Below are 11,753 nucleotides of genomic sequence, written 5' to 3' on the forward strand. Positions count from 1 at the left end.
GAAGAAGAACAAAGTCAAAAGTGTTCAACCAAACTCAAGTTTTAGAAGCTTTTCTCTTATTTAAATTGATAAACAACCAGAAACTGAATCAAGAAGAGTGAGCACACTGTTTCGGTCTTCATAGCTTTTAAACTTAACATTCTTTTTTTTCATGATTTTACATTAAATTTTCTATTCTTCAATTTTATCTTTTTTGTTTTATTCAATGAAAAAAAGGCAAAGAGAGTAATTATAGAAAAAAACTAGAAAATTATTTCAATCTTTTATGTATGTATTTCTATTTCGTATTCATGATCATCCTAAGAGGATTTCCTTACTAAGTTGAGTGAGCACTTAGTGGTTGAAAGTCTAGGAGTGAACCTAACTAAATCAAGTTTAATTGGGTAGAAGTTTGATTTGTCCCTGCTAGGATTGGATAGAATTCTTGAAAATTAGTGTGTATAATTTTTGAGAAAGATAGTGAAAATTCTACTACAGTTGTAGTGGAGACTGGATGTAGGTCATATTACACAAGGTGGTTGAACCTGAATATATGGTTGTGTCATTTTTCTCTTTGCTATTTTGTTTCTATTTGTCATTTTTATTATATTAGTTTACAACTTTAAGTGTAAAATTATAAAAAAATAAATTTATTTAGAATGAAAATAATGTGATTAAGTGTAATATACTTAAATGTGATTAAAAAATAATTGAATATTATGTACAGTAAACAATTGATATTATTAAAGGATAAAACTAAAATTTATTTCTATGTATCACTTTTGTCCCTAACGTTTTCGTCATATTTAATTCCCTAACGTTTCAAAATCGTCTCAATTTTGTCCCGCCGTCAATTCTATTAACGGACCCCTAACGGCAGGACAATATTGAATTAATTTTAAAACGTTAGAGACTTAAATAGGACAATTGAAACGTTAGGGACAACTTTGGGACTTACCCCAAACGTTGGGGACAAAACCGATACTTTACTCTAAAAATTTTATGTGTATGTTATTATATTAAATTAGTGTTTGAATTGTATTTGATTTGATATATTTAGTTGAATTGTATAAGATTTTATTATAGTTGTGTTAATTTGAAAAAAAAAAAAACAAAACTCAATAATATCCATGAATATCCCCATATATCCGCCTCTCCCGTGGAAAGAAATAAACGGGACCTGTAACGAGAATAGGACGAAAACGGGGCATTTTACTAAATGGGGACGAAGAGCGGAGAAGGGATCCTTGTCTTCCGTGGAGACTCATTACCATCCCTAGATTAAAGTTATGCACTAAAATTATTTATACCAATTATACTAATTATATCTTTGAGATTGACAAAAATATACTACGTTAGTCTCTGACCCATTTTTTATTAACAGTGCACTGACATAATTTAATGATGTAAACATTTTAGTGATACATGTCATACCATAGTTTGATCACGTGTAATAATGTGATGACGAATTGATTAGTGACAGATGAGTTACTGACGTGGATGAGTTACTAACGTGGATGAGTCACTTAATAAAAAAATAAGATACCAATTTAGTGCATCTCAATTATGACATAGTAACTGAGACACAGACGAACAATATTATTATGACACGTGATCCAAACTGACACATGGCCAAATACTATTATAACACGTGATATCATTTTTCGTATCAATATACTACGTGTCATTGATCCACTCATTATCATATCATTATAAGTGATCAAAAGTATGAGAGGTTACATGTTACTAAAAATTCATATAATCAAGTTATGTCAGTATACTATTAATGAAAAATAAATCGGTGATTAATGTGATCAACTGATCATAACTATTAGAATTAAACAAATAATTGACTCGATTAAAATATTAAATTATTAGATTACTAATTCAACTATTGCTAGTTGAACTATTTAATCTAAATTTAATTAACTAATTATATAAATTTATATGCCATTTTTTTATAATAAGTTTTTTTATTTTAAGTTTTAATTAAATTAATTATTATTTTCCAATAATAATTCATTAATTAGTTTTTAATGGGTCACATGGGACCTCCTCCCATGGCTCACATGTGGTGCACGCCATGGTGGACTGCACGGTTTTTTGCATGAATTGATCGGTCCAGTATAAATTGTCGGTTTTATCGAGTCTGACTGATTTATTTTTTTAAATGGTCACAATTTTAGATCGAATATGTTAGGAGTTTGGTTTATCAATTTTTGTCAATTTTAAAAACGTAAAAATATATTTTCAAAAATAATTTTAGTATTAGACATCGATCTCCTCAGAAATCAGAATCACTTTGGGAATTTAGACAAATTCCAAATGCATGTGAAGTTTTCCACATGGTTTATTTATGACACACCAACATCATGCTAGTATTTCCTACAATGGCCATTGCAACATGAAGTTAAGACTCTGATCTGTGGGGTCATTTAGACACCTATAAGCACAATAGACATTAACTAGACCGAACTGAGAGATTTAATTGATTTAATAAAAAATGGATCATTTAATCGATTTAATTCAAACCAAAAATTCGATTATATCAATCAAACCGATTGATTTTTAAAAATTATTTTAAAAAAATCATGGTTATATATATATATATATATATATATATATATATATATATATATATATATATTATATTCCGTTGAATTTAAACTAAATATTTAAATTTTTAAACTTTTAATTTTGCTAATTTAATTTAATTAAGATTTGGTTATTTTGTTAGTCTCTATAGTTTTACTAAATTTACAATGAGATTCTTATAATTTTTTCTTTCAATTGAGTTTCTAAATTATTTTTAATTTTATAATTAAATTCTTTCTGGTATAAAAAATGTTAGAATTAACTAAATATTTTTTTATAAATTGAAGGTATCTACAATTAAGAACCTAATTAGATCTTTGATCACATATTTTTTTGGAAGAAATATTCCATTAATTTTAATATTTTAACATGAAAATGACCTAATTATAAAATCAAAAGCAATATAAAGATTCAATTGAAAAGAAAAAAATATAAAAATCTAGTTTTAAATTTGATAAAACTATAGAAACAAACAGAATAATTAAAGTGAAATAATGTCATTTCTACTAATATCACAAACAACTCAATAAAAACATTAATAGAGAGATGACGTGAGGGGGGATCTGGTGGGTAAAGAGAGAAGAAAACACGGTGATGAGGATGCCGACAATGCTGGCGGACGGGATAAGGGGGAGAGTGCTAGGGGTTTGTATCCGGTGATCAGGGTGGTTTCGGTTAAGACATCTCTAGGAAAGGAGGACCGATTGAAGGAAAGTCGACCAGAGCTTCCAAAACTGCGATCAAAGTCTCGTTCAAAGATAAAGTGGTTTGTGGTTCAGCACCAAAACCTTTGATCATGGAGGACTCTTTAGATGGCGATCAACTAGCTATCATTGAAGGAAGAACGGAAGGTCAGCCCCGACCAAGAGTTACGTTCTCAGAAGAAGGGAGAAGGGTTTTATCAGAACCCTACTTGGATTCTATCGTGATCAAAGTTTTGGGCAAACACTTCAGCCATACGACCTTGAGTTATAGACCGAAGTTTATTTGGAGACTTAATGGAGGATATGAGATCTTTGATGTGGAAAATTATTATTTCTTAGTCAAGTGTGACTTAAAAGAGGATAGGAAGAAGATTCTGTTGGGAGGACCATAGATGATTGATTGTTATTACTTAGCTGTAAGCCGTGGTTCCTCTCCTTTTATCCAAGTGAAAGTTGCTTTGGGTCAACCATGGTTGGATTCGTATGTCGGGTTTGAACATTAGATATTACCAAGAGAAGGCCATACGTAGAATTGAGACGGCAATAAAAACTCCGATCAAAGTGGATAGTGCTACCAAAGAGGCGGAACGAGGAATGTTTGCAAGAGCTTGTGTGCAAATGGGCTTGAGCCAATCAGTGATAGATGAAATTTTTGTAGATGATCATATATTCAAAGTTGAATTTGAGAATCTAAGCTTAATATGCAGTTCCTGTATATGTTATGGGCATCTCTCTGTGGATTGCAGTCATAAACCGTTGGCAACCAAACCAGAAGAAATAAGGAAGTCGTCAGCGAATACTCAAGCAGAGGAAGGTGTAGACAAGAAAGGAAAGGAGCAAGTGGTGCAATTTTTTTTTGGTAATGTTCCATCCGTTGGAGCCGAAAATCATGGGATTCATGATGTTACGGCGAAGATGATGCGTGGGAGTTTAGGCGTAAATCACGTAAACAATGATGATGGCATTAATGACGGCAAAGAGGAAGGTTGGACCCAAGTAATCAACAAAAAGGAAGAAAAAAGGTGGATAAAAATTTGAATAAGAAAGTAAGTGGTTTGACGGATAAAAAGCCCATTGCTAAGAGATCAATATTTGCACCACCAAACCATTTTAAGTCCAACAGTAACAAGACTAATCCTAATGCTAAGGGTGCTCTTTTAAAGCCATATGTCCCTACCAGGGACACGTCGTTACCTTCATACGCTGCAAGTGGAGACAAATTCAAGGAAAAAGGGGAGGGACCTCCTACAAAGCCAGCTTTCAACTTCAACAGGAAGCAGGTGAGACCGAATTCCTTGCAAAATTTCTCACAAGATGGGGGAAGGGAGCAATCCACAGAGAAATCGAGATGCTCTTATGACAAGAACCATGGAAAAGGGAAAGAAGTCATGGAGGACGATGTGTGCAGGCACTAATTTAAGTGTGGTGTTATCTTTTTGGCCTTTTCTTTCTATTTTTTATGGATAGTAAAAATCCTAGTTTTTTTTTTATCATGGAACGTGAAAGGGGCTTCTAGTACATTAGCTCGGGTTTATTGTAAAGAAATAATTAGGAAATATCATCCTACTTTTTTATTGTCCTTGAAACTCATATTGTCTTTGAAAAGATGAGGAATTTTTGGAATAAGCTGGGTTATTGTGATATTGAGATTTCTAAAGTGAGAGGGCAGAGTGGTGGTATTTGGGTGTTGGCTAAGCAATCTTAGAAGAATAATAGAGTTGTGAAAATCACAGAGCACTTTGTTACCTTTGAGGTTGGTGGAGGAAGAGATATGTGGGTTTGTTCTGCAGCGTATGCTCCTCCCAAAGCGTATCGGCGTCCTGCCCTCTAGGATTATCTTGATAAGCTGGCAGTGAGAATTTGGGTCCCTTGGTTATTGTTAGGTAATTTCAATGAAGTTTTAGCATCTTCGCAGGTTAAGAGTGGGGCGTTCAATTCCTCGAGAGCTGAAGATTTTGGTGCGGCTATGGATCAATGTGGTCTGATGGATTTGGGATCATCAGAAAGAAAATTCACTTGGTTTAGAAGGGTTAGAGGTGGCCTAGAGGTTGCGAAAACACTGGATAGATCCTTTGTGAACAGAGACTGGCGCTTTAGATTTTTAGAAGGTTTTTCTGAAATTCTTGGCAGGTTTCACTCAGATCATTCTCCTATTTTAGTTAGATGCAGACCTGAAGAAGCTAACAAGTTAAAGAAGTACCACCCTTTTCGGTTCCAAGCTGCATGGATGATGCATCTCCTTTTTCGAGATATAGTCCAAAAGGCTTGGAACTCTGGTTCACCAAATGTTATTAGGAGTCTCTTTGAGGTGCAGAATGATTTGCAGAAATTCAACAAGGAGGTTTTTGGTAATGTCTTTGTTAAGAAAAGGGAGTTGGAGAATCACATTAATAGCATTCAGAAACTTTTGGAGCGATCAGATGATCCTCAGTTGCTGGTAGAGGAGACAAAGTGCCAAGACGAGCTTAATTCAATTCTGGTCTAGGAAGAATTATTATGATACCAGAAGTCTATGGAGCAATGGGTAAAATTCGGAGATAGAAATACGAGTTTCTTCCATCTACAGACTATTGTAAGGCGGAAAAAGAACAAGATTCATAGTCTCATGGTTGGGGATGGTACTTGGTCAAATGATGCTACTTCCCTAAAAGCAGAGACTAATTTGTATTTTCAGAAACTTTTTTGCAGCAGAGAAGATGTCACTATTGATTACCTCAAAGATATTCTCCTTCCCCAACTCAGTCAGGTTGCTTGTACCAAGCTTACGGAAGCTGTCCTTGAAGAAGTTACACAAGCTATCATGAGTATGAGATTTTTTAAAGCCCCTGGTTCGGATGGATTTCATGTTATTTTCTATAAAGAATATTGGGATGTTCTTGGTTGAGACATTTGGCAGATTGTTGAAAAAGCCTTCTCGGGGGAGCCTATGGATCCTGCAATATTTGAGACTCTTCTTGTGCTCATTCCCAAGGTAGACTTTCATACAACTATGAAGAATCTTAGGCCTATTAGTTTATGTAATGTTATATATAAGATTATTACGAAGGTCTTGGTTAATCGCTTTTTCCCTTTTCTTTCTGATGTGGTGAGCCCCCTCTAGGGTGGTTTTATCCCGGATAGAGGGACAAGTGATAATATCATTGTGGCTTAGGAGATTTTGTACTTTATGAAGAAAACTAAATCTAAGAAAGGCACAATAACTTTTAAAATTGATCTAGAGAAGGCATATGATAGGATGGATTGGAGATTCCTAAATCACTCTTTGAAAAGTTTTGGGTTCCTAATAACATAGTGAACCTAATTATGAGATGTGTATACTCTTCATTTTTGTTTGTCTTATGGAATGGTGACAAGTTGCCTAGTTTTTGTCCTCAAAGAGATTTAAGATAAGGTGATCCAATGTCTCCATACCTCTTTGTTATTTGTATGGAGCATCCTTATCTCTCATCTTGTTTTAAATGGTGCATGGATTCCTGTTGCTATGTCTAAAAGGGGACCAAGGATTTCTCATCTAATGTTTGTGGATGACCTCTTTATTTTTTGCAAAGCTACAAGAAGTCAGGTGAAAACAGTTATGGAAGTCTCAATATTTTCACCAAGGCTTCAGGCCTTAAAGTTAATATTGCTAAATCAAAAGCATAGTGCTCTAAGAATATCTCTTAGAGGAGGAAAACTATTTTATCCGGGATCTCTAATATTCACTTTATTCAGAACTTAAGAGTAAACATTTCACATGATAGGGCAGCAAGGAGAACTATTCATGAAGTTTTGAAAAAAAAAATTAGAATTGATTGGCTAGCTGGAAAGGACGACTGCTCAACAAGGCTAGAAGGCTTTGCTTTATTAAATCAGTTTTGTCCTCCATTCTAGTTTATCAGATGCATGTGTCTTTTTTTCTACATATGCTTGTAATAAAATTGATTCAATATTGAGACAATTCTTGTAGAGTGGGTAAACTAATAGAAGAGGCTTATCTCTTGTGAAATGGGACAGCGTAGTAGCTCCTAAGAAATTGGGTAGCCTTGGCGTCAGAGACTCTAAATATGCTAATTAATTTGTTATATTCTGCATTCTAAAGATAACCTGTGGGTACAACTCTTGACATCCAAATATATCAGAGATTCTCGAAGCTTAGAGAATTCTAAGAATGCTTCCAATGTTTGGAGTAGCATCATCAAAGCTTATAATATTTTTAAAGATAGCATTGTCTGGTATTCAGAAGATGACTATCAATCTCTATAGAATTACACTTAGAACTCGATTGGTAAGTTGGGTGAGCTATTTTCTTACATACACATTTTGAAATTAAATTATTTTCTTAGAGATGGTTCATAATGATGCTTGGCATCTTGATAACTTGGCAACTCTTATTCCATTGGATATTAGGAATTTTTTGGTTAGTCATCCCTTTCCTTCTTAAAGTCCGAATGGTCCGGGGTGACTTTGGGAATCGGCTACCTCCAAAGAATATAGTACGAATAGTGATTATAACTGGTTGGCAATGAGAAAATATCAATGAGAGGAGAATGTGAATTGGTCTTGGATGAAGCTCAATTTTTCTGAGAAGGTACCATTTTTAATTTAGCTCATTTGTCATGATGTTATGCCTATAAAAGACTTTCTTTTCAGAAGAGGTTTGGTTGATTATAATATTTGTCATTGTTGTGGTCACTATCCTGAGACGATTCAACATTGCTTTAGAGAGTGTGACAAAACCAAGGCTGTTTGAAATCTTCTTGACTCGTCTCTCTTCCATTCTCTGAACTCTGGAACTGCTTCTTTTCTTTCTAGGTTATCCCAATCTCTCCGTAGTAGGGAGGAATTGACCTCGGTTGGCATGTGGTGGATTTGGCGGAGTAGATGTCAAGAAATTTATCAACCTGATGATGCTTGGTTAGAGAACAAGACTATTATTTTATTAAGGAATTTGGCCAATGAGCTAGTTCGAAACAAGAGTGGGCAATCTCTATTGCACTTTCCTGTCTATAAATTGACTTGGAAACATCCTCCTACTAGTATAATCAAATTATATTGCGATGTTAGCATCTATCATAAATTCATAATAGTCAACGGACTGGTTTTGGATGTATTTCTAGAAATGATGTTGGTGAATGGGTACTTGGTTGTTCTGGTTCCTTGTTCTCATGGTCTATACTCTATATATCGTTGTGAGTTTTATGCGGTTTGGGGTGATTTAATGTTGGCTTGGGAAGCTGGTTGCAAAAGAGTTATTTGAGACAGATTCTCTTAAAGTTTTTATTGTTCTATCAAATTTTTTTGGCTCTCACATGTTGGGTGAACAAAATATTCTATCCAAGATTAAGAATTTGCTAAGTCGAGATTGAAAAATTCATTTTGCCTTGATACGTAGAAAAGCAAACCACGTTGTTGATTGGTTGGCCAAACAAAAGACAAAGAGCATGAAAGACTATTCTCTTTGCCTTCAGTCTGAAAATGAGTTGAATAGAATTTTATTTTATGATTTTGCTGTAATTAGCTAGGTATTTCTTTACTCTTATGAGGACTTCGTTTTTGTTTAAGACATAAAAAATAAGAACAATGCTAAGGAACCAAAAGGGTATTAGCCAAAAACCAGCCAAATACCTTTGGGTGAATCCAAAATCTCTACGAGTTAATATATATGGATGTTTCTTCTGCTAAGTATCAGAATGTTTCTTTTTCATACTAAATGGATGTTCTTTTATATATTTTTCGAATTTTTTTGTATTGCAAATGTGTGTTTCTAATTCTTTAAGAATTTCATATTTTTTTAAAAATTTTATAGATATTTAATTATTTTTGCTAAAATATAACTGGATATTTCTTTTGTTAAGTATTAGGATATTTTTTTCATATTAAATGAATGTTTTTTTATATTTCTATAATTGTGTAGTTTGCAGTCTCTTTAATCATCAAAACGGCATCTAATATCCCAAAACGCAGAGAGCAACATCTGCAACAAATCCCTAATTACAAACATGTGTGTTGAATACAAACCAATCCCATCTTCTTCAAAACTCCGGCAGTGGCAGCCACGTCTTCAGCGTAGCAGTGTGCAACGAGGAAGTAGTTGTGTCCCGTCAGATCCAGATTCACGCCAAGCGTGGACATGAAATTCACCACGTGCCGCGCGTGGTCTATGACTTTCTGGCGCGTTAGGATGTTCAGGATGGGGTAGAAGGTGGTCGCACTGGGGCGGCAGCCTCCGACGTCGGCACGTGCCATATATTCGATGACGTGGAACGCGTCATCGACGCGTTGGAGCTTGCAGAGGCACGTGATGAGGGAATCGAACGCGTTCTTGCGAGTGACACCGCGGTTGAGGGTGGATAGGGTTTGAAGGAGGTGGTTGAGGAGGGAAGACGAGAAGGTTTCGTCGATGACAAAGTCGAAGGTGGACTTCGTGTTGAAGCAGTTATCTTGAATGCGCTTGTTGAGGGCGTCGCGGAGAGCATGGAAGTCGCCGGAGAGGTCTGTGTGTGTGATTGTTGGCGGTGGGTAGGTTAATGTGAGAGAAAAGAAGAAGATTTTTATAGGTTTTAATTAGGTTTACTTAATCAATTTTAAATTTTTTAAATTTTGAATTTAAAAAATTTAAAATTAATTATTAATATAAATTAATGTGGTTTTGTTTAGTTTTTGGCTGAATCTTGGTTTCATATACTTTTCCAAAAAATAACTAGACTAATTTTTAGAACCAGCATTTGAAATTCAAGGGAGAATGTTTGAAAAGTAATAGTTTCTTTTAAGAAAGGATAAGTTCAATATATACAGCTAAAATGAAATTATATAGAACTTGTATGAAAACATGTTTTTCAGAAAAAGTAATTTTCTTAAAAAATTAAATAATCAATGTCTAAACATGTTCTTTTAATAAATGATATATATCTCTCACTTAAAAAGTAACTTAACATATAATATCGTCAAATATAAATCTCTCACACCTGCACTATTTTATTAGCATATCCCTCTTATTAACTCGGTAAATAATTTATATAGTTACATTGCATTTTTTTTTTTCTAATTAATCAAAGAAAAGTTTCATTCATTATTAGATGTATACTTGATTATTATGAAGCTTAATTGTACTCGTGGATTAGATGAAAAATTATGTAAATGGATGTAAAGAAACATAAATAGTTACAGATAATTTTAAAAGAAAAGGCGAACATATAAATCTCGAGTTTTTTAATTTTGATATGGGAAAGCTAATGGTGTTTGGCAGCGTTATGGGGTTTTGGGGTGTTTGACGGAGATGCGACGGCGTTAGTGAAGAAATCGGTGGCACCGACGGGGGTAAGGAAATTGGTGGGACCGATTTGTGGGAGGGGAAGCTGCGCAAATCGGTGGCACCGATTGGTGACTCCTCGCCACGCGTCGCACATGCAGGTGGCTCCTGGGTGGCCCATGACTCCTTATACGTTTCACCCACTCAAATCCGGATACCCCTATCTCTTTCACCCTCCAACACTCTCTTTCACTCCTCACAATAATTCTCCCTCTCTGCTTACTCTCAACCCCACCATTTCACCATTGTTGGACCACCTTTATCTCAGTGAAAAATTTCAAGAAAAATGCCAAAAAAAAGGAAAACCAAAGAAGTAAATCAACCAGAACTTCATATTGTTAATTATCTTGGAGATCTAAATTATGTAAGTTTTTAATTTTTAATAATTTTATTTAATGATAATAATAGTGATAATTTTAGATTTTATTAACTATATATATTATAATGGTAGAAATTAGAAATTAAACATGTATGTATGTATAATTTTATTATTAGGTGGTTAGAAATAGAAATAAAAATAAGAATAAACCTTGCATGTATGTATGAAGATGAAGATGAATGTTTGTACCGGTGTGAGAGAATGAACTGGGTTTTTTTTTATGTATATTATTTAAAAAAAAAAAGAAAAAAATAAATGTTTGTAAAAAATAATGATTGAAAGAGAAAAAAAAATAAAATCTGTACATATTAGATTGGAATAGGGAGATATTGATATATTTTATTGTTGTTATTATTAGTATTAGTAATTGAATTTAATTAATTATTATGATTAATAATTAAAATTGTATTAATTATTTTAGTTATGATCGTTAATTATTATGATTAATAATAAAATTAGTGTATGCTGTTTGAATAATAATAATAATAAATTAGTATGTTGTTTGGTTTATAATAATAATAATAATAATAATAATAATAATAATAGAAAAATTTGTTAGTATGTATGCTATTTGAATAATAATAATAATAATAATAATAATAATAATAATAATAATAATAATAATAATAATAATAATAATAATAGTAAATTAGTAAGCTATTTTTTTATATGAATGATAATTAAAAAAAAAAAAAAATAATAATAATAATAATAATAATAATAATAATAATAATAATAAATTAGTATGCTGTTTGTTTATATGAATAATAATAATAATAGAAAAATTTAGTATGTATGCTGTTTGAAT

At 33.1% G+C, this 11,753-nt stretch overlaps 1 protein-coding gene across 1 annotated transcript; it reads right to left on the reverse strand.

Annotated features, from left to right (window-relative positions):
• Positions 1 to 9,183: 9,183 nt before the first annotated feature.
• LOC112749220 (pentatricopeptide repeat-containing protein At3g56030, mitochondrial-like) lies at positions 9,184 to 10,687 on the reverse strand. The gene is made up of 3 exons (XM_025797480.1): positions 10,567 to 10,687; positions 9,276 to 9,751; positions 9,184 to 9,231 (listed from the first exon to the last, which is right to left on the reverse strand). The coding sequence occupies exons 1-3, from the start codon at positions 10,685 to 10,687 to the stop codon at positions 9,184 to 9,186; spliced, it is 645 nt and encodes a 214-aa protein (XP_025653265.1).
• Between the last annotated feature and the right edge of the window lie 1,066 nt (positions 10,688 to 11,753).

The sequence above is a fragment of the Arachis hypogaea genome, chromosome 15 (genome assembly GCF_003086295.3).
Source record: "Arachis hypogaea cultivar Tifrunner chromosome 15, arahy.Tifrunner.gnm2.J5K5, whole genome shotgun sequence".
NCBI classification, from domain to species: Eukaryota; Viridiplantae; Streptophyta; class Magnoliopsida; order Fabales; family Fabaceae; genus Arachis; species Arachis hypogaea.